At 33.0% G+C, this 25,156-nt stretch overlaps 1 protein-coding gene across 10 annotated transcripts in view; it reads left to right on the forward strand.

Annotated features, from left to right (window-relative positions):
- Positions 1–25,156, forward strand: part of PCDH15 (protocadherin related 15) — a 1,323,555-nt gene that overhangs the window by 1,237,175 nt on the left and 61,224 nt on the right. For all 10 annotated transcript variants that reach the window (XM_037741275.1, XM_037741277.1, XM_037741276.1 and 7 more), the window contains 2 exons: positions 16,499–16,714; positions 21,085–21,173. In XM_037741275.1, the coding sequence (XP_037597203.1) occupies positions 16,499–16,714; positions 21,085–21,173 (305 nt within the window). The remainder of the gene's footprint in view (positions 1–16,498; positions 16,715–21,084; positions 21,174–25,156) is intronic.

A 25,156-nucleotide genomic window follows, 5' to 3' on the forward strand; every position in this document is an offset into this window, starting at 1 on the left:
TGAGTCACTGCGCCCGGCCAGATGTTTCTTTTATATGAATATTGAACAGATTAAAATGTGTGAGGCGTATTTATGTTTTAAGTGAGTAGCATTAACACCATGTTATAAATTATTTTTGCATAGAATTTTCTTTTTGTCAATAGTTATCTATAGCTTGATATTTTTCTGGGAGTATGGTAAATGTAAGAAAAAAATAAATAATCTCTGTAGGTACACATATGAAGTTTTGAGAAACAAACCCTAACAGCACAGCTGGAAAAACTTCAGTTTTCAAGCAGTATCAGTATCAACTTACCCAGAGAACAAGTTTTTAAAGAATATTTCTTTTTTTTTTTTTTTAAGAAAAAGCATATTGAAGGGTTTTGGTCCCTATCACACCACAGTATATCATAAAATTGATTGAGATTATCTTTTAGTAATTACTGTACATCTGCTAAGTAGAAATAAATCTTGAAGTTATCTTAATTAAAGCAGAAAAAAATGGAAAGACAATGAAATTTATTAACTAGATTTCCTTTAGAAGGAAGGAACAAAATCCATATAAAAAAAAAGCCCAGCTTGGGAAAGACCAGCAAGTTAAGACAAGTTCATGTCCTTGGTAGAGACATGGATGAATATAGAAACCATCATTCTCAGCAAACTGACACAAGAACAGAAAACCAAACACCGCATGTTTTCACTCATAGACAGTTAGGCAACAATGAGAACACTTGGGCACAGGGAAGACAGCAGCACTCACTGGGCTAGGTTGGAGGGTGAAGTGGAGGGAATGTTTATAGAGATCCCATAAATGCTCCATTGTATATGGTCAAGATTGCCATTTTTCAAAGTAAAAGTATTAATGGAAAGTTCTTAATGGCAGAAAATTTATTTTTTGTTATTAAAGAATTAGCTATAAAATTTTGAAAACTGAAGCAGTTCTGTCTCTGATGTTATTGAATCACAGCATGACATATAATCTTTTCTGGCACCTCCTGAGAGTATTAATGGTATATTATGTTAGGAATCATCATGAAAATTAGGGATAACTAATGAGAACAGAAAAATGATACAATGAGAATATGTGTCTCACCTAAATTTATAAGGGTCTGATTAGCATTAAATGCAATTAAAACATTGAATTCTCTTTCAACATGAAATTTAATGAAGCAGCATCACTAATAAGGATATGAGCAACTCTGTGTGCTGCCAGTGTTTGTCTTCTGCCTTGTCCTGAAAGAGGTGTAGAGATAAAGCTGCTTGTCTTAATGTGATTCCTAATGGACTTAACAGTATCTAACATAAGGAAAAATGTGAGAAATATTAGACTGCATTTTGTAATGAAAGTTATCTGTTCAGTACAGATGTTACCTCCTTTGAAACCAAGGAACCTGATAATAATCTTCAGCCCACCACATACTTTTCTCAGTACAATCAGTTTTTTGGCAAACCTTCTTGGGCCTTGGTGTCAAAGACTATCTCTTCTGCTCACCAGCTGTATGATTTGGGGTCATTAATTTAATCTTCCATGGTTTAGAAATGGCATCCATGAAATGGCCTTCATTCTATCAGAAATAAGAAAATTTTATGACACCTTCTTTATAAAGGGTGTAGAGCATTGCAGGACGAGTCAACTATCAGATGATTTCTTGTATTTCCCAGATTTTCCTCAAATATGGTCTTCTGTTCCTTACTCCTTTTCAGTATGAAAACTCAACCTGTATTTAATCACCCCGGTAGTTGCCAGTGTCAGCCCTGAAGATTTGGCTGAAGAACAATTTGGATTAGAGCAAGTTGGCCAAAGTCAAGTAAGTTAAAGATAGGTAGAGCAATGCTTATTTTTGGCCAAACCAAATCAAAACAAATTTTTAAAAAGTAGGCCAGGTGTGGTGGCTCATGCCTGTAATCCCAGCACTTTGGGAGGCCAAGGAAGGCAGATCGCCTGAGGTCAGGAGTTCAAGACCTGCCTGGCCAACATGGGGAAACCCCATCTCTACTAAAAATATAAAAATTAGCCAGGCGTGGTGGCATATGCCTGTAATTCTAGCTACTTAGGAGGCTGAGGCAGGACAGTTGCTTGAACCCAGAAGGTGGAGGTTGCAGTGGGCCGAGATTGTGCCACTGCACTCCAGCCTGGGCAACAGAGTAATCATCATGAAAATTAGGGATAACTAATGAGAACAGAAAAATGATACAATGAGAATATGTGTCCATCTCAAAAAAAAAAAGGCAATTGGGCTATTGGTAATTTTGACATTTTACCAAATTGCCTCAAAATGGAATTGTAATGTTGACCAACCTGCTTTATAGTAAATTGCTTTGGGGCCAAATCATTTTAGATAAAAATCACTGCAACCTCTTGCTATGAATGGTTCCACAATATTCTCTTCTCAGTCTTTATCAGATCCATGTGATTTACCTGTAGCAATTTTTCACTTAGTTCCTAGTATATTTTGTGAACCACAATTCACATCAAAATATTACAAGTGTTAAAAATATGTAATATTTTACATACAGAAAAGTAATCTAGCATACACATTTTAGAAATATTATGCTTAAGAATATAAATACTCAGTTGCTTGGTTTTTTTAAATGATAAAAATTATGTATGCATAATTAGTAAAATATGTCATCCAGATGTGAGCTTCAAGAGATAAATTTTGTTATGTGTACTCAATTTTTCTGTTTTTTCTATTTGCATAAATGTTTTTGGTCATACCCAATTACTTCTGCTGCCTAAGCTAAGAAATTTGTAGCAATGATTAATTTTTTTATTTGTATACATTTAAGGGATATGAGTAGATTTGTTACATGGATGTATTGTGCAGTGGTAAATTCCTAATTTTACTGTAACACCCTAACAGTGTATATTGCACCCATTAGGTAATTTCTCATTCCTTACCATCTCCCACCCTCCCACCTTTCTGAATCTCCAATGTCTATTATTTCACTCTCTGTGTCCAGATGTACACATCATTTTGCTCCCATTTATAGGTGAGAACATGCAGTATTTGAATCTTCCTAACAAATCCTGAAATTTTAGGTAGTATAGCTGCATCCAGCAAGACTGTTTCACAGGAATTTTACTGGTGTTGGAGTCATTTCCTTTTAGCAAACTTGTTAGTTGATACTCACAGACACAAAATGCATCATGTTATGAAATATAAAAGTAACTGTGTATGTGTACATATGTATATATATATAAGATATACATGTGTGTGTTTTTACACACACACACAGGTATACATACAGAGAGAGAACTCCAGAATACCTCAATTTAAATGAAGGACATTGAGGATAGACACTGTGTTTTTTGAGTGTTTATATTAACATGTTACAATTATATAAATTCAAGGAGACAGATCTTATTGTCCCATACAAATAGCACCACTCTAGTCTGTAAATACAGTCTTCTTTACAATTAGTGTCACTGTAACAATACTAAAGGCATTTTGTTTGATAATAATTACTTTAATCATAGCCCTTATATCCAGCATATTTTGAAAATTATAAATTTATTTTGTAAAGTAAAAGGTTTATAAATTAAATTATCTTTGCCTTGACATACTCCTTTTATATAAAAGCAGTACGAAAGGTTTCTCCTTTATTTTTGTGATAAAGCTTTGTGTTTGTGTTTGTTAATTTATAGATAGGCAATAAAACTGTCAGAGAGAATTTACAGAGGATTCAACTTTTATATTTAATTTTTCAGTTGGCCTGCTAACTTTCCCTTGACTTTCCGCAAAATTTAGTAATTAAAAGATGAGTAGACTTCATATATACTATTCATATTTGAAACCATTTTACAGTAAGTTCATTTTACAATAAGTTCAATCTTGCTTCATGAACCCTCTGTTCTTAATTATTAAATTATTTTATCTCTAGGTCAAATGGCTTGTACTGTTAGCATATTAAAGTACAAGTAACCCTTCTCTGTTGCAAATTTTGGGCCCATCAATTGAATCTTTAGCCATGTAATTTAAAAATAAATGTTTATTATAAATTGTGAAGTCTTCGTTATGTGTAATATGCATAACACCTATTTTATTTGCATTTTTAATATTCCAGTGGTTTCTCAGTAAAATTTTTAAAAATTACAACTTAATATGGAACACTGCATTGGGTTACAAAATATTTGTTTTACATGAACCAGATTTAAAATGAATGAGAAAGCACAAATACAAAATGTAGAAATTATAAAGAGTACTTATCAGCTTATCATGAAGCAAATTATAAGTGTAAACTATAAAGCTATGGCCAGGTGCAGTGGCTCACGTCTGTAATCTCAGCACTTTGGGGGCCAAGGCAGGTGGAACACATGAGGCCAGGAGTTAAAGACCAGCCTGGCCAGCATGGCAAAACCTCATCTCTACTAAAAATTAAAAAATTAACTGGCTGTGATGGTGCATGCCCATAGTCCCAGATACTCGGGAGGCTGAAGTGCATAGACATATTAACAAAAGAAAACGCATGTATAATTTGAGCTTTCTATTGGAGAGAAACAAAAATAGTTTGAATGTTGATTTTGAATCATAAAATGCTATTGATTTTCACCAAAATTACCTATACTTAAACTGTTTAAGAATGGTATACCTTTTACAATAATTCTGTAGGTATACATCCTAAATCCTTCAACATTCGAAGCAAATTGAATAACATACTTGTTATTTTAAGCTTCCTGATTATTCTTCAGTTACATTAGGTTTAATCAATCCAAACCAAATGTAGCTACTGGTTCTTGGCTCCCACCCGCCTGATAAGCATCTTATTAGAGCTATATCATAATAAATATTTTCTATTTAAATACTTTTGCTTTGATATCAAAAATTATATAGCATTCAGCAAAGAGACATCAATAACAATATTTTCCTTATGGCAGATTGATTCCTTTAACTAATATTTTCTAATTATATTCTACATGCAAGGCACTGACCATGAGACGTGTGAGATTCAAGGATGAATCAGAAAATAATTCTGCTTCAAAAGAAGTTATCGCTAGTAACACAAGACAGAAAGTGAGAGATGCCTTTAAGTGTACAAAAAGTGATTAAAGAAAAAAAAAGAACAAATAGAAGAGATCAGGAGGATAGCTACAAAGTATTCAAAGATCTCAATAGTAAATGCAATAGTAAAATAACAGCTAATCTTGATTTAGGTTTACTTTGTACTAGGTACTGCGTTATACACCCGAGTGAATATTCACAGCCAACTTGCTCAGCATGTCCTATTTTCCTCATTTTACAAAGGAAGAGCAAAGCCTTAGAGCATCACGTGCCCAAGCTCATATATCTAATAAGTGGTAGAACTAAACTCAGATCCGTCAATTCTAATTATTGATGTGAGTCTAACCATTGTGATAGTCTTCTATAATTCTAACCATTGTGATATTCTTCTTTAGGCATTTAAGCCAAATATTATTAGACCACTGACTGCATGTGGTACCACAGTGAAAAGTGTGAACTGCAACAATTTTGATGCATAAAGGAGACAAAAAAATTAAGATGTGTCATAGTAAATGTCGTTGTGCTTATATATACACGCTCACATTTATATAACATATTAATTCAAACATATAAGTAGAAGCAGCACTCCCTAGTAGAGATAAGAATGCCTTCAGGAAATGGGTCGTTTGAGATTTGATTGCTTTATTCAGTATAATATATACATATAGATACACACACACACACACACACACACACACACACATTTTTTCAGTGTGTGTGTGTGTGTGTGTGTGTGTGTGTGTGTGTGTGCCATAGTATAGCCCAGAAGTGAACATCATTTGGTCCAGCAGACAAAAGACATTTTATTTAAGATAGAAGAAACAATGTATACAAAGGGTTAGAAACCTGAAAGAACAGATTCTTCAGAAAAAAAAAAAAAAAGGTAATGTGGTGCAGTTCTGGGAAATCTAGAAAGAATAAATGTAAAGCAAAAAGTTGGAATGGTGAACTGTTATCAGATTGAGAATATTTAAAAGATGTGGTTTAACATTCATCTCTGTCAAGTGGGAGCTATTAGTAATTTTTAAGTTATTGCTAGAGGTAACAGTTAGATCTAATGAGAGCCTGAAATTGATCAGTGTAAGCTTGGCCTAAAGTGTTATACAGAACTGAGGAGTATTGTATAGGTAGAAATCAGAATGCTTGCTGTTGGACTAGAAGTAGGGAGGAGCCAGGAAGTGAGATTAAACCAGTGGGGAGATGCTGAAATTTTTAAAACAGTTCAATTCATAGATGGTGATGCCCTTCCTACAGAAGGAGGACCACATATGGTAGTCAGAGAGGGATTAGCAGGGCGGGAGCCCAGAAGCAGCAACTAATTAAATTTGGCTTGGATTGATTGAACCGAATGTAACTAAGGAAAAATTAGGAAGTTCAAAAATGAAAAGTATGTTATTTTATTTTCTTTGAATGCTGAAGAATTGAGAATGTATAACTACAGAATTATAAAGGTATAACATTCTTAAGCAGTTTAAGAGTATGTATTTTTGGGAAAAATTAATCACATTTTGTGATTCAAAACCAATGTTCAAATTAGTGTTTCCTCTCAAGTAAACAGCACAATTATATGTGTGTTTTCTTTGTTAATATGTCTATATAATAGAGCACAATTTATTTCTTTTTCACATGGTGGAAAAGTTAGCAGAATTATATCAGAGTTTATTTCAAAGCATCTTTGGGGGAGTTTTAATCATTTTATTATTGGCAATAATAAGGAAAATGACAAAACCATTTGTAGGGTAACATTTATTTTACAAAAGATTTTAAAAAGAAAGGAAAATGAAAATAAAAATAAAAAAGGAAACTTCAATTATAACCTAAATGCAGGGACCTGCTTGTTTTGTCCCCTCATGACATCTATAATTCAGAATTTAGTATATAATTTTTCAAAATAATAAAAGGAACATTTGGCTTTTATTTAGTTTCTTTAATTTTCTACATAGATGTTATCCTGTAATTTTTTGCACCATGATTTAAATTAAGAGTAAATTTTGACAAATTCTAACAGAAATCCAGCCCTGTAAGGGTCTTTGTAATTCAAACTATGCTGGTACGTCTTTATGATTTTTACCCTGGCATGTCTCCATTATTACATTGCTGTTTCCACACTGAGTTGTATTTTACTCTTTAGAATCTCTCAGAATTATATTGGATTTTTACTTTACAAAAAGTAAATAGGTATGTTGAACTTAGAAATTATTAATATTGCATTGTAGTCATTGTTTGACATTCTTGTGCAAAATCAAACACTGAACTTTCATATTTAAAATGTTTCTTTCCTCTTTCTCTCCTTTTTATTTTTTGTAAAAATTTTGAATAGCCTGATCAATAGATCAATCTACCCGTCATTTTTCTTATTCATATTTTATCGTGTGCTGGGTATATTGCCTTTAAGGATTTTGAAATAAAGCTTTCTGTCTAGTTCCTAAAAATACAAGAGTCAAGTTAAAGTGGTTCTAACCTGCCTAAGCTCTGGATTTTTTGCCCTTTGTGAGCATAACTTGATATAATGACCTTGGTAGGTGGAAATGTGAGATTTGAGTATTTTTATCCAGCAATTCTAGAACACTTTCACTCTATTTCAGGAAAAGTGAGCCTTCAAAACTGTTAAATGTTAAAATGTGTCTAATTGAGAAGTTAAAGTTCACATTACTAAACTTTAATGTGTTTGAAATTTCCTAGGACATCACTAATTATTTCACTAATATTTCTGCATCCATGGTATTAATTTAGGAAGCAGAGGAGAACAGTTATTTAGGCTATTAGAAAATTAATGGTCTTCCTTACTCCCCTGTATGATAGAGGCAATTATACGGTGATTTTCTTTTAATGTTGTACACCTGTATGCATTAAAATTTTGAGATGAGGTCTTAGAAATGGGTAAGTGGTTGCCTGAATCTAAGCTTTCATTTAAAATATAATTATAGCAAGTATAATTATAATATTCATTTCTGATTTTTATTCTTTTAAAACAACTCTAGACATAACTTTTTCTGATTTTGTTCACTAAGGGAAACTCATAAAAGTCAGTGAATCAAATCTTCCGGAGTCACCTCTCCCAGATATTAATGACTTCGTTGTAAACTCAGCATAAATGTTTGATTATAAAGAAGCTGGTGGAGAAAGTAATATAGTATTGATTCTTTAGAAATTATATTCATTTAGAGTTTCCATGGGGAGTCAGTTTTAACTTTTAGGCATTAATTTAACATAACGTATTATAGAATAGATTTATGAATTATATAAGCCTTTACAAAAATATCTCTATGAATTTTCTCAAAATATTAAGAAAACAATACTTATTATAATTAGAGTTTGTGGTTCTGTAGTTTCTATATGATATGTGGGTTCTAGGTGTAAGTTGTTACCCTTTTGCAGTTTATTCAGCTTTTTAATATCTGTGAATAACAATCTTTTATCAGTTCTGGAAAATTCTGTTCTGTTCCCCTTTCCTCTCTTTCTGAAACTCTGATTAGATGTTTGCCAAAATTTTCATTCTAAACTCCATGTCTCAAACTTTTTTTTTTTTTTTTTAATTTTTATCCTGAGCTTTTAGTCTGATATACAACAAATCATTGCCATGGCCAATGCCATGAAGCATCCTGCCTTTTTTTTTTTTTTCAGAATTTTTATCTTTGTAGCTCTGTGAAACATTCTGGGTCATTTCCTTTGTCCCATCATTTCATTTGCTTATTCCCTGGTCAGCTGTGCTAAACCTGCTGACAATCTCACCTTGGGGTATTTCATTTTAATTTTTTTTTATTTCTAAAAGATACTTTTTCTTTTCAACGAGTCTCATTTTTTATTCCACACTTTAAAGCTCTTTATTATTGAAACATATTAAATGTATCTGCTTTATATTCAGTGTCTACTAATTCAGATATTATAGTCTATGTTATGAATTTGATTTTTTTAATCTCAAAGGATGTTTTTATGATTGTTTCTTTGATTTGATAATTATTTTATTCTAACTTTTCATCTTTCTTGGAACTTTATATGTTAGAACTGTTTTAGGCATGGCTTGGAGGTGGGGTTTTTGAAAAAGTACTTGCTTTTCTCAGGAGTCTAGGCCATTGTCAGTCACAGATGATTTTTCTTAAATTCTCAGGTTGTGATTTGTCTGTTCATTCAGGTAGAGTTCAGGACTATTAGACTTTACCAACCCAGAATATTATGATTTCTCCTTGAATTGGGAAACCAGTAGCCTGCAAATAGGGGCTGCAAACTAAAATGAGGGCCTGTATTTTGTCCTAGATTCTCAAAGAAGTTTTCAGTTCACTGCTCTCAATAGCAAAGTTTAAGCTGACAGTTTTCTTTGCAGTTTGGGGTGATAGTAGCAGTGGTAGCAGGGGAAAAAATAAATTTCTCCTTTACTCTTATGGTGAGAATTTAACTTTCTGGGAAGGGGAATCTTAATAAACTCACTTTCATGAGTAGGCGTGAGGCCTTGCCTCCTATTCTCTGAGCCACGGAATGCCAGAGAAGTTAAATTTTAAGTTTACCCAAGTCAGAAAAAAAAAAATCTAAGTGAAAGCCACCATCAGCACTATGATTTTTGTATTCTTACCTTTACTTGTCCATTCAGATTTCTACAACAGAATACCATAGACTTGGAAGCTTATATACAAGACAAATTTATTTCTCATAGTTCTGGAGGCAGGGAAGCCCCAGCTCAAGGTGCCAGTAGATTAAGTGTCTAGTGAGGCCTTCCTGGTTCATGGATGGCTATCTTTCTACTGTGTCCTCTCATGGCAGAATGGGACAAAGAAAGTCTCTCGGGCCTCTTTTTAAAAACGAACCAATCCCTTTCGTGAGGGCTCTGCCATCATGTCCTAATTGCCTCGCAAAGGCCCGACCTTCAAATGACATCGCATTGGCTATTACATTTCAACATATAAATTTAGTGACACATAATCAGTTTATAGCACTTTGTCTGTGACTGGGCTGTTTATTGTCTTTGCATTTTCTTGATGCATCTAGGAAGATTTCTTAGAATATTTCACCCAACATTTGCTGTTTTATTTGTAAACTGCAATTTTATCCCTGATACTTAGTCAACATGTGGAATGTAGTGGTTTTAACGTGAGACCTACACCACTGTGCTATCAACCATATGTGTAATTATGAGCAAGTTACTAATCTCTCTGTGCTCCATTGCTTGGCCTCTAAAATAATAATGGAACCTACTCCATAAAAAGGATGTCATAAGATAATGTAACAAACAATATACATATTTACATAGCACCTGGCAAATTGTAGGTGTACAATAAATATTAGCAAACAGCGGAAGCAGCAACAGCATTATGCAAACAACATAAATGGACTCGGTAATTTAAAGAAAACCAGACTGGTTGTTGATCTGAAATGGAGTCCAGCCTCAATCACTGATTTTAGTGAATTCAATGGCATGGTAGGTGCAGAGGTCTGGCTGCAGTTAAGGCATGATTATAAAGTGAGGAGTTATAGATGGTGCGTCTATAGACATTTTCTGAGGAACTTAACTGTAAAAAATAGGTATCGAAGTTTAGGGGCTAGTGTTGCAAACGTGGACTGAGTAAAAGAAAAATTTCATTTCACTTTAATGAGAGATACATAATGTGTTTTATAGTCTGTAGAGGAGAAGCTGAAAAGGACAGAGATAAATAGAACCAATGAAGCATTAAATGCAGAAGGGATGGGAGTGACTCGGATCAAGGCATTAGTGCCTTCAGTCACAGAAATGTGTCAGCTGCTTCTCTGAGATTTGAAGAAAGTAGTAAATTAAGTACAGATGTAGGTACTTTTTTAGTTATATGATGAAAAGTTGAGAGATCTCTCACTTGATATCCTCAAATTTTATGTGAATTAGAGCTTCCTTATCTCTGGAAAAGACTGAAAGAATCTGTGAACTAAAGATAAGGTGAACCTCTGGAGTGAGAAAGAGAAGTTACTACATACACAAGGATTTCCTAAATAGACCAATGGCACGGTCGAACTCAGAGATCATGGACTTAACAGTAACACTAGTCTGACTGATTATTTAATTTCTCTCAGCCCTCTTCAGTTACCAGGGGTAAACAGATGATTAGTCTGGTCCAAGAGGAGAAAGGTCCAGATGTTGTGGAAGGAAAGAGAAATGAGAACAGTGTGATCAACGCTGACTCCTATGATAAAGCAGGAAGGGACATAAACCCTGAAGCAAAGGGAGCAAAAGGCAGTTTGCAGAACTGAAAATTCACTGATATCAAAGAAGAGGTTTTAACTAAGTATGATGATGAAAGTTGTGGTCAGGATTTAGACATGGAAGTTTAATATATAAATTAAGTATGAAGTGTTTCTTTAGGAGGAATATCTCCCTAATGCAAAAGACTAAACTGTGACTGTAGAATTAAATCGATACAGTGAGGCCATTCAAAGACTGATGAAAGTTATTCATGCCTAATAATTTGAAGATAAGTTGCTGGATGTGTCATCCCAATGAAATCCCAATGAACACTGAAATTTGTAAGGAAGAAGGAAGTTAAAGTAGAAGGGGTGGACTGAGAGCAAGATACCAACATCCTCATATGCTCAGCAACAAGGAGGAGTACAGTGTGTACTCCACAAAAGTGCATGGATTCCAACGGAGGAAAAGGTTTTGCAAAATTGCTTAAAAAATGAACTGGAGGAATAAAGGAGAGCTGGAAATGAAAATTAAGGAAAATAGAGTTATAAGAGCAAAGTGCATGCATCCTGAGTTCTGTAAGAGAAAAATGATTAATGCATTATTTTGTTAAGGGAGTTATAATTGTGTGACAATATGTCTGAAGTCATAAGGATCTAAATTGAATGCATATATTTACATATTCATGGTAAACATAATATGGAAACATGTTAAACCTTCTGAATTACAATTATAAGAACTAAGATAACTATAACAGTTACACTGGACTTGGCCATATTTATATATATGTATAGATATATGTAAATAAGGATGTATATATATATATATATCTTGTATATATATGTATACACACATATGTAAGAATATATATGCAATTTTAAAAGACTATTTTGGGGCATCCTTGTTCTCATTTTAAGAATAAAGAAATCTGAAATTCTGAGTTATTAATTTTTCAAAGTCATACCTGACATTGGAGTACACTTCACTCCAAAACATAATACAAAAAACAAAGAGCCAAAAAATAAGTTTAAAATTACTAAAAGCCAAATAGATACAGTGTACTCTGTGCTGAAACTCTCACTTACTTTTCATATCTTGACCGAGATTTGAAACTGTGCTCTGAATTTTATTATTGATATCTCTTGTGTGACTCAGTGTAAATTTAAATATATCATATCTTGTAATTAATTTTATAGAAAGAGCATGTGGTTGTTATCTATGTATGGTGATATTGCCTATGCTCCACATCAATCACAGCCACATCTTATAGGATAGGTTTGGGTTTTAAAATACGTATTTGTTGTAAATTGAGTAGTCTAAAAATTAAAAATCCCTTCTATTGCTGTTAAGTATGGCACCCATTGGAATGATTGGCATCTTTCACTGTTTAAATTACTAGTATTCAACTGAACATACTTGAAGGAGAGGGGAGATTTGAAAAAATATGCTAATGATCCTGGCAACCATCCTTGATGAATATCTCCCGAAATAAGTTCTCTAAGATCCCAAAGACTATCATATTCATTGAAATAAATAAAAATTAGAGTCCTTACTTTGTAACATAAGTAGACAATAGGGCTTTATATATATTTTTAAATTCTAGGAATCAAGATTTTTAAAAGGCTCTTATCTCTTTCTTGACTATATTCTGCAAATATTGAGACATTTGTATAAAAAAATCACAAAATAAAATAGTTATTTCCGAGTTAAATTGTCTAGTTCCACGTCAAAACTTTTGCGTTAAATGATAATTTGTTTCAGGAAAGGCACATTTAACAAAGCACTTTAAACTTTTAATATGGAATATGACTACTTCTTAGTTATCATAATTTAATGAATTAGGAATATTGCAAAGTGAAAGTACCTGTTTACAGAAATTGGAAGTTAATCGGTAAGAACTGTGTAAAGTAACTTAATATACCAAGCAATCACTGATTTTATGGTAACCATCTTTTCTTTTCCAAATGTGATCTTGTTGTTATGTAGTATTTATTTTAAATTATAAAGGCTTAGAATCTTATAACACAAAATTGAATTAAAGAAATTAGGCAAAAAAACAGAACATATTTTATGATTCAGTCAATGTAAAGTTTAAAAAATAGGCATAAGTAGGCCAGGCGCGGTGGCTCATGCCTGTAATCCCAGCCCGATGCAAGGTCAGGAATTTGAGACCAGCCTGGCCAAATAGTGAAACCCCATCTCTATTAAAAATACAAAAAATTAGCTGGGTGTGGTGGCGGGCAGCTGTAATCCCAGCTACTCAGGAGGCTGTGGCAGGATAATCGCCTGAACCTGGGAGACAGAGGTTGCAGTGAGCCAAGATCATGCCATTGCACTCCAGACAGAGTGAGATTCAATCTAAAAAAAAAAAAAAAAAAAAAGGCGTAACTAATCAACAGTGTTAGATTAGGAAAGTAATTTTCCTAGAAAAGGTCTCAGATTGTAACTCCAAGTAGATGAAGTGCATTCTGGAATGTGGGTTTATTTTTCAAGAGATAGAGTTTCAAGAGATGCAATTGTGTTGCTCAGGCTGGTCTCAAGCTCCTGGGGTCAGGTGATCCTCCAGCCTTGGCCTCCCAAAGGGCTGGGATTACAGGTTTGAGCCACCATGCCTGGCTTGTTTTGTTTCTTGATGCAAATGCTGGTCATGTGGATGTGTGTATTTTGCAAAATTCTATTGAGCTTTACATTTATAATTTGTACACTTCTTTGCATGCTTGTTATTCCTTTATAAAGATTACATTAATAGTAGAAAGTTTGTTTCAGAAAAAAAAATCTATGTTAATTAGAAGATAGAAAGTAACATGTAACCAAATCTGATTAATTTGACAATAGCTCCAAATTCTTCATTCTGTGTGGAAGAAATGTCTTGGATACCTTGATTCAGACTTTGACTTATTTTAGTTGGGAATATGCTTTTTCTTTTGTATGCCATCCTTTGTTAAGTGATTATAAACCTGTGGTTCAAAGTTAAAGTACAAAAAATTTGATACTATTTTTCTTTCTTTGTTCTTTTTCTTTTACCTTTAAGTGAGAATGTGACCTAACATTGGTATCTAATTACCATTACTCTAATACCAAAACTGAGCACTGCCATGCTGTAAGGCATATAAACTATCTAAAAAGATTAGCTGGTAGTTTGAGCTTGTCCTCTTCTGAAGATAATTTTAGGCTGGGCACAGTGGCTCGTGTCTGTAATCCCAGCACTTTGGTAGGCAAAGATGGGAGTATTGCTTGATTCCAGGAGTTCGAAACCAGCCTGGGCAACATAGCAAGACCCTGTGTCTACCAAAAAATTAGCCAAGGATGGTGGAGTGCCTATAGTCCCAGCTATTTGGAGGCTAACATAGGAGGATGGCCTGAACCCGGCAGACTAAGGTTCAGTGAGCCGAGTTTACGCCACTGCACTCCAGCCTGGGTGACAGAGTAAGACCCTGTCTCAAGAAAAAAAAAAAAGAATATTAACTCCCTAGAAAATTCATGAACTACCTGATCCTGAAGTGAAATTATCTGGGTGGTTTAGTTTAAATTACTTTTTCTAACAAGTAGCTATGCTTATCTGGCAATGTTTTAAATGTTTCAGAATATATATAAAATTTGAAGCTAAATCAAGTTCATGATGTACCTTAATATACATTTGCAATTATTTACTATTTTCATCATTTGTTTCTCAACTTTACCACTAATTGTGTAGTCTTTCACTACGTAACTTACATTAAAATGAGATTAAATTGAAATTTCAGTGTTTTAGTCACTTCAACCTCTTTTCAGCTATTCATTTGTCATATTTGGCTAGTTCCTACTGACAGAGCTGATTAAGAACATTTCTGTATTTCAGAAAGCTTTATTGGACAGCACTAATTTATATAATTAAAACAATATATTCCTCAGAGTCTTTTTATTGTTAGATAAGACTATTTTTGTGCAATTCTTAGAAATGACAGATCATAAATGCATACTCATACTTAGCATAGATACATACTCATATATGCATACTTATAGCATAGATACAATTAAGAATAATCAGATAATAAAATAATTATTGTTATAAATAAATGCATATAACTTACATACCTAGTATCATGAATAAGGTATATATAGCCTTTTATCAAGTCTCTAAAACTCTCCTATCCACCATTTCTTTTCCAAGTATTTGACTATGAAATAATTTTGAAATTGACGTTCTAAAAATTCCCCTAATTAGACACCATAAAGCCAGCCTAATATATGATTCTCATATCTATATTTAAAAACAAATGAAAAAAAAATCTAAACAATTTGTTAGTCCTTTTTAATTCTAAATTGTAGGAAGCTTTAATATGTGTATCATAAATACCTATCACCAGGAACAAATATGCTTAATCAGGATACAGGATGATTAAAAAGGAAGTTGGATAGAATCCTAACTCTCTCTAATTATGTTATGGCATTAATTAATTAGGATCTTTTCATGCATCTCATCTCTAAATTTGTTATAACTCTGAACGTTATTTTATTTCATTTGAGATATTTTACTACATTCTTTTATATTTATTGCCTTGAGGCTATATGCTAGATTGAAAATACAATCACACTGTATACCTGTTACAGCAAGACAGACATTAGGTAAACAACCAATCCTATCCTTCAACCAATTTGTGTCAACACACAGAGTTGAACTAAACAAACATGTAAACCAAAAATCTTGATTTTTTGACCCTGTGTCTATGTCTTTTTTTTAAAAAAAATCTATTTTTAAAGTGACAGATAATAATAGGACTTACTTATTGGGTACATAGTTGTTTCTATATGTATGATGCATAGAAATCAAATCAGTATAATTAGCACATCATCTCAAAGAGTTAGCACTTCTTTGTGTTGAGAAAATTCAATATCCTTCTTCTAGCTATTTGGAACTATGCTATTACTAACTATAGTTATTCTGCAATGGTATAGAGCACTAGAACATATTCCTCCTGTCTAGGACATTATGTTACATGAAATAGGCCAAGAACAGAAAGTTAAACACCACATGTTCTTATTCATATGTGGAATCTGAAAGAAAGATGATCTCATAAAAATATAGAATACAAGATACTGGAGGCTGGAAAGGGTCAAAGGAAAGGAGGGATAAGGAGAAGTTTATTAAAGGATACAAAATTATACCTATGTCCTTTTTATTCACAGTTCAGTAGTTACTATCATTCTAATAACCATTCGAAACTGTGGACACAGACTCTATTAATCTACATAACTATATCCAAAAAAAATAGAGATTTTGGAGGGTTTTATTGTGCTATTATTACATAAGAAACATCATTCTTAAAAACAAAAATTAGCCTAAAGGTTATTTTTTCCTGCTTAATTATAATCTCTTTTTTTTTTCTCTTCCCAGGCTACTGATAAAGATACTGGCAATTATAGTGTCATGGCCTACAGACTCATAATACCACCAATTAAAGAGGGAAAAGAAGGATTTGTAGTGGAAACATACACAGGGCTTATCAAAACTGCGATGCTCTTCCATAATATGAGGAGATCCTACTTCAAGTTTCAAGTGATTGCAACTGACAACTATGGGAAGGGACTAAGCGGCAAAGCTGATGTACTTGTAAGTAGATAAAACTTCAGGAAAGGGAAGTGGCTGTGATTCTAGCCAGGGGTCACTGTTTTCAGCTTATGGAACTTGTAAGATTAATTTAAAACAGGTTTTCAAAAACATAAATATTACTAATTTTGAACCAGATTGTTAGTCACTATAGTTTAGGAATATGTAAATATATGGTTCATGTATATATAATTTACAGATATTTTTCTTGACCTTTGAGAAACACATTATAGTATTTGGAAAAATGTAATTGTCATAGCAATGGTATAAGCATTGGATTTCTATTTGGTCTGCAAATCTCATTTTTAATATAGTGGTGTCTGATGCTACATCAAATTTTAAAATGCTTCACAGAGTTGTAGTATGGAAATTAAACTATGAAATTATTTGTTTAAATTATTTTCAGCATTTTGTAATTGAGAAAACAAAGAAAATGTTTGGGGGCAAATTTTGTTCCAATAATATTGATTTCTTTGTTCTATCAAAATCCCCAGTGATGACGTTGATTAGCCTTGACTAAAATTGTATTTGGCTTTAGTCAATAGTATCACTGTTCTGTTTCCCTTTGGCTGTGCAGAAGTTCCATGATAGATCATTTCAAAAAGAAGTTTGATATGAACTTTTATTGAAAATGTTTAACAACAGTGCATATATCCTGTGGACTCTTTACCAACTTGAAACCATGGGTTATTTGGACTTTTGTCTGATGAATCTAATACAAAGTATATTTATTGGAAATCTTTGTCGCATAAAGACAGATCAAGAATAAGTTGTCTTTTGTTCTTTACATCATAAATTTTCATTTTTTCACAATTCTCCTCATTTAGTTCCCTGGACAAGCTTAACCGTCATATACATGCAGACATTAGTGATCAAATATTTTTCTTCTTAGATAATGGTAAAGAGCAATCACCATGATTGCGACCTCAACAGTCCCAGGAGCATTCTCATTTTTAACAGTAAAACTGCAATAGAGTCAAAGAAGACCACTCTAAGCCAGGAAGCTTTTGACATGAGAGATACGAAGTTTGACATAAATTTTTGACCAAATTAAGATCTGTAAACCTTATAGAACATAATATTATTCTTTATTCTGTTATTTAAGATATGCACATTCTGGTGCTTAAAAGCTAAACAATAAGGTTAGGCGAGGTGGCTCATGCTTGTAATCCCAGCGCTTCTGGGAGGTCAAGGTGGGCAGATCACTTGAGGTCAGGAGTTCCAGACCAGCCTGGCCAACATGGTAAAACTCTGTCTCTACTAAAAATACAAAAAGTAGCCAGTTATGGTGGCACACACCTGTAATCCCAGCTACTTGGGAGACTGAGGCAGGAGAATCACTTGAACCTGGTTAGCGGATGTTGCAGTGAGCCGAGATTAAGCCACTGCTCACCAGTCTAGGTGATAGACAGAGACTCTATCTCAAAAAATATAAAATAAAATAAAAACTAAACAATAGAATCACGACTTTGAGCATAATTAAAATACTATAAAAATCAACCCACACAAAAGTTAAATATATATAATCTTTTTATAATATATGATTTTAATACATAATCTTTAAATATATCAAATCTAGTTTTATATATAACATGTATATATATTATTATGTACCCATTAATGTATATATGAGATATAAATTTTGTTTTTAATATTTGGATTCCATACCTATTGTGTGGAAATTCAAGAATCTGCCTTTTAATATCATTGAAAATATATTTACAAAGAAGTAAATTTAATTCAAGGAAATCATAATTTGTTTTATGTATATATGATATAACATTCTGATGCAAACTAAGAATATCTGGTATGCCCTCCCAGCCAAATGATATTTATGATAAGCTTTGCAATCCTTTCAGTTAAGAGAAAGGAGATATGAGAGAAATAAGGTTTATGCAGAGAGTTGGAGTGCCAAAACCAAGAAGGAAGAGAGATGATGACAGGTCTGAATATGTTACAAATGTGTACTCAGCCCAAAAGAGTGTGAGAGGAAAAGTGAATGAGGAAGGGGGCTGGAAATGGAAGTAGGTGGCCCATATAAAAGATATAAGCCATATCAAAGGATAGCAAAACTTTTTTCTAGAAGCACTGGGAAGCCATTGGAATTCTTATGAGTACATGAAGAGAAAATATTCAATTTAGCTAACACCTTCTTGTTTAATGAAAATCTACATTTCTTCTGAGGACACTATTTCTATTGCTGCCTTCTCAAGTAACAGCTTTTGCTTGTTAGTATTCTTTCCTATTTTTGTTCGCCATAGTCTGCGAACTGCCCACTGACAGGGTAGGATCCTTACTCTATAACATTGCCCCTTCTAAATTGTTCCACGTTCCTAAAAATCCAGCTTTCGTTCTCATTGTCTGACACTATCATTCACTGTCTGTTGTAATTTTCCAAAACTTGGGTCATTCTCCGTCGTTGCTTCAGAGTTTAGCTCCTAAGTTATTGGAACTATCTGCAACAATTCTCTTGTCCTAAATTTTTGACCATTTTATTCTATGCAGAGATGATTCTTCCAGTATTCTGAACTCACAATTCTTTTAATGCCTTTCTTCCAATGACTTTGCCCTCCACCTTATTCCAGCCACTTAGAGCTGAAGTTATTTATGCTATTACCTTTATAACCTCCGTCTTAAATCTCCCACTCTTTGACTATAACATTTAATTAACATTTCCCATTAAATTCAGCATTCTTTTTGTTCCTACTAGAATCTCCAGTCTAATTAGCCTACTATTTTTTTTTTAACTTCCATCATGTTCTCTCATGAGAGCCCCTCATGTTCTTTCTTGCTTGCTTACTGGATTTATAATACATTACTAATTATAATAAGCACTCCATCATATAAAATTTTACTTTCTTGCTTTTTTCCCCTTATACTCACTTAGCAAAATCTCAACTTTGATTAATTCCAACTGCCTTCTTTCAACCCAGACCCATACCCAGGCTGATTATGTCTGGAAAAAATACATAATTCTATAATTAGTATCACTTTTTTTGTTGTTCTTAAGGCACAAGACCTCGTTCTATCACCCAGGTCAAAGTATAGTGTTGTAATCAAAGTTTTTTGCAACCTCAAAATCCTGGGCTCAAGCAGTCCTCCCACCTCAGCCTTCCTAGCGTTTAGGACTGCAGGCACACACCACTATGCCTAGCTATAGCATTGTTACACGAAGGAAGGTTTTGTGTGTGAATTGTCCAGGTCCTTGGTGTTTTGAACAAAGAATTGAACAAAATGCACAAATTAACAAAGGAAGGAAACAAACCAAGCAGGGAAAGCGGGGATTTATTAAAGCAAGAAAGTTCTCCACAGAGTGGGAGTGGACTCAAGCAAGTGACTCAAGGGTCTGGTTACAGAGTTTTCTGGGTTTTAATACACATACCTATAAAAAAATGAATGGCAACATGAAATTACTCCCTACTGTAGATTGTATTGAGATACGGTGATAAACATACCTAATGCAGAATGTTCAACTTATGATTCTGGTACAAATGTATTTATAATATTTTAATAGTGTGTAAATGTATGTGCATGATAATGTATGACTTTTTAGAATTTTTATATCATTGTTGGTTAATAGTAAAGAGCACAAGTTCTGTGATAAGACAGACTGCATTTAATTAGGATTAAGCTATTAAACATATCTTTGATTTATGCTTTTTTTAAATTTTAAAATTGACATGATTGTAATAACCTGATACTGTTATTAGGTTTCAATGAGTTAAACCTGGAAAATATTGAGGAAAAGAATAAATGCCATGTTGTAAACAAAGAATAATTTTTTTTCTAGTTTTCAAATATAAGAACATAGAAGAAATTCAGTAAATTTTAAAAGAATGAGGCATATTTATCAATAGCTGTTAAATTAGCTCATTTAACCCATTTGTAAAGTTCTAAATATATATCTCTACCTACACAAATTTGAAATTTGTTAAAGTGGACAAGAGAACTGTAAGTGATGATCTCATAGAATGAATTATTCTAACTAGTTAGAATAAATAAATGATTTCTCAAGACTTGTAAAATATGAAACATGTATTTTCATTTATCTTGAGTGTTCCTTAACTATCAAATTAAAAAACAAACAAGAATGCCACCTTTGATCACTCAGTAAATAACCAACAAAACAAACACAAAACCAAAAACAATTGAAATCACTCAGGATTCATAACCTCTAGGTAAACAACAAATAGTTTCTCATGCTCAGTCTGCCCCAGTTAGTCTCCAATCCCTTGTGTAGATTGTAATTTTTAAAGTATTTGTTCTGAATTTCAAAATGAGAAACCACCGTGTCTTTGCATAGTAGGGACATTTCAGTGAGTAAAAAAAAAAAAAAAAAAAAAAAAAGTGAATTATGTTTTTTCTTCTTTCAGGTGTCTGTGGTCAATCAGCTGGATATGCAAGTCATTGTCTCCAACGTGCCTCCTACTCTAGTGGAAAAAAAGATAGAAGATCTTACAGAGTAAGTGCTTTTGTTTCCTTATATATTTATGTAATACGGCTATGATTTTTAACTTCTTTTTAGTTTTTAAATTTGATTTTAGATTCAGGGGATACATATACAGTTGTGTTACATGGATATATTGCCTAATGGTAAGCTTTAGGCTTCTAAAGTGCCAACAACTCAGACAGTGAGTATTGTAGCCAATAAGTAATTTGTCAGCCCTCAGGCCCCTTTCATTTTCCGTCTTTTTGGAGTCCTCAGTGTCTATTGTTTTCTATCTTTATGTCTGTGTGTATCCATTGTTGACTCTCATTTATAAGTAATAACATATATTATTGGAACAATTATAATTTTAATCTGAGTGGGTCGTTTTAATCATTTCAATGTTCAGATTCAGCATATATTTTTAAAAATGTTTTAATATAGCTTTTTTTTTCAAAGTATGTGGTCTAATAGGAAAATATGTGAGGACTTTGAGAGTATCTTCAAAGAAGGATAAAAATTAGATCTGAGAAGATTTTATTCAGAATGCTTTGATGTATCAAAACCTCCAAATGCTACATATGAGAAGCCATAACATTCATGGATTGAATATATCTCTTGATTTAGTGGCTCCAATTTTCTCAAAAAGCAGCCTGGCCAGTTTAGAAAATATGTCATTTCTCAAAGCAATGCGTATAGATACTTAGAGCTTCCTCTTTTAAAACCAAGTTGACTAATATTATGCAATGTATATGTTTTAAATTATTGTAAAATACGTGGCATGCCCCTCTGCCTCCTAAACCGTGTAGACTCATCATGGCTGAGCATGTTATAGTTAACTCCAATCTAGTTGTGGTTATTAATTAAACTGTAGCTCTCATATTTTGACAGTATAGAGGATTATTAAAATATCTTTGATATTTTACCCTTAATTACCCTAAGTTAGCTGCCATCATTTAAAAAAATTGTTTTTGATTACATGAATAATTCTTTAATGGTGAATTCTGAGATTTGGTGCCCTCATCACCCAAGCAGTGTACACTGTAACAAGTGTATAGTCTTTTATCCCTCACTCCCGTCCCACCCTTTCCTCTGAGTCCCCAAAGTCCATTGTATCATTCTTATGCTTTTGAGTCTTCATAGCTTAGCTCCCACTTATGAGTGAAAACACATGATGTTTGGTTTTTTTATTCCTGAGTTACTTCGCTAAGAATAATGGTCTCTAATTCCATTCAGTCTGCTGTAAATGCCATTATTTGGTTTCTTTTTATGGCTGAATAGTATTTTATTACGTATATATGTGTATATATATCTCCACATACATATTTATGTGTGTGTGTGTGGGTGTGTGTGTGTATATATACACTTATATCTCATTTTCTTTTTTTTTTTCACTTTAAGGTCTGGAATATATGTGCAGAGCATGCATGTTTGTTACATAGGTATACATATGCCTTTGTGGTTTGCCAAACCTATCAATCTGTCATCTAGGTTTTAAGCCCTGCCTACGTTAGGTTGTTCTTCTGTGTCTTCTATTGATTTCAGTTTGACATAGGTCACTTATCATCACTGTCGATTTGCCTCTCTAGCAAATTATCCTCCCTTCCAACTTTCCAGCAGAAGCTTCAAATAGGTAACTAAACTTTTACTAATTTTATGCCAAATAAAATACAATAGGCACGATTAAAGCATAAGTGATTTTCCTATGAGAAAAGCATATAAAATTCATAACAGTTATTTCAGGATAGTTCACAAATTTAACCTTTTAGTGTCACATAAATCATTTTATGGGGGTGATAGTTATCAACATTTATGAATGGAACATCAGTTGTGCAGTGCCTTGTTTATTTCTGTAGAAGCAGTTTATTTACACTGAGTCTTTTCAAAATAATAGCTGATTATACTTTAAAAATAATTAGAATTGTGCCTTTTAACTGCTTTAATGAAAGCCTATTGAGACAGGCTTTCTCTGACTACATTAACTATTACGTAAGAGATGATACCTCTTTCAACTTTTAACCCACTGTTCTGCTTTTTTTTTTTACAAAACATTAGCTAATGTTATTATAATATGTCAGTTCCCCACTAGAATATAATTTCTATGAATGTATGAAACTTGTGTTTTATTACTATAACTCCAGTTTTTTTTTTTCCCATTTATTTATTTTATTGCATTTTAGGTTTTGGGGTACATGTGAAGAACATGCAAAATTGTTGCATAGGAACACACGTGGCATGTGATTTGCTGCCTTCCTCCCCATCACCTACATCTGGCATTTCTCCCCTTGCTATCTCTCCCCAGCTTCCCAACCCAAATGCCCATCAACTCCAGTTTTATAGTAGACACTTGATCCATTTTTATTGAAAAGACATTTTACAAGCAAATCATGATGCCATTTTCTCTATACTGAGACAAAATTTATCAAACTGAAAAAGAAAATAGCAAAAGTAAGCATAGTTTTACAGGAACGTATAAGATGTTAATGACTCTTAAGTACATCTGATGATATAAATAGGAAAAATCAGACAATTTTGAGGTCTTGAGAGAATTATATCATTGTGAGGGAAGCATTGACTTCCTAAAACATTGGGTTTAAAACATGAAATGGGGCAAATAATTTAATCTTTTCAACCTCAGTTTCACCATTTGTTGATAAGAGCTAATAAAATATATAGAATTATTTCAAAAACTAAATTATATATGTATCTAGTACAATAGAAAGTATGACTTTTCAGTAAATGGTAAATATTCCATATAAATGGAGCTAACAGCTCAAAGTCAGTAGACTTAGGCAGAGAGTTGCTAGGAGTTTTGCACATTTTATTAAAAGAGCATAGTTTAGTAATGGGGAATGCAGATTATGGATTCAGACACAGAGATTTCAATCCTGTTACAGCTCTGGAACCTGTGGGCACGATATCTAACACTGAGAGGCACTTTTTATGCAAATTGGAATAAAGACATCTGTCTATCTAGTGATGATTTTGAACGAATTAAATATAAATTTGCCAGTATAGTAAGTGGCACAACCTTGCCTCATTCCTTTTGTTGTGATTTTTAAAAATCAGTATAAATGTTACCATCTTAAGCATTTTAAAGTGTACAGTTTGGTAGTTTTAAGTATATTGACATTGTTTCAAAATAGATTTTCAGAAATTTTTCATTTTGCACAACTGAAATTCTATACCCATTACATTCTCGCCTTACCCCTAGACTCTGGTAACACCCTTTTGTTTTTTTAAATGTATAAATCTGACTACTTTAAATACATCATGAAAGTGGAAATTTGCGGTATTTCTCATTTTGTGATTGGATTATTTCTCTTAGCATGATGTCCCCATGCTTCATCCATGTTACAGCATTACATGTGGTGGGATTTCTTTCCTTTATAGAGCTGAATAATACTCAGTGCACACCACATTCTGTTTATCTGTTCATCTCTCAGCAGACACTTGGGTTGCTTTCCCATCTTGGGTATTGTAAATAACACTGCTATGAACATAAATATTAAAATATGTCTTTCATATCCTGCTTTCAATTTTTTTGAATGTATTCTCAGAAGTGGGATTGCTAAATTATACGGTAGTTCTAGTTTAAAGAAAAACTGAGGAAACTCTATATTGTTTTCTGTAACAGTTGCACCATTTTACAATTTTACCATCGGTGCATAAGGTTTCCCATTTCTCTGCTTCCTCCCAACCCTTGTTATTTTCCTGTTCTTTTTCTTTTTTATACATAGTAGCCATACTAATGTATGTGAGATGATATATCATTGTCATTTTGATTTGCATTTCTCTGATGATTAGTGATGATGAGCATCTTTTCAGGTGCTATTGGCCATTGTATATCATCTTTTAAAACATATCTATTCAAGTCCTTTGTCAACTTTTAATTGGGTTATTTGATTTATTTTAGTTGTTGTTTAGTTGTAGGAGTTGTTTAGATATTATGATACTAATCCTTTATCAGATGTAAGATTTGCAAATATTTTCTCCCATCCCATAGGTTGTCTTTTCAC

Source organism: Cebus imitator, unplaced genomic scaffold, assembly GCF_001604975.1.
Source record: "Cebus imitator isolate Cc_AM_T3 unplaced genomic scaffold, Cebus_imitator-1.0 Scaffold97, whole genome shotgun sequence".
Classification (NCBI taxonomy): domain Eukaryota; kingdom Metazoa; phylum Chordata; class Mammalia; order Primates; family Cebidae; genus Cebus; species Cebus imitator.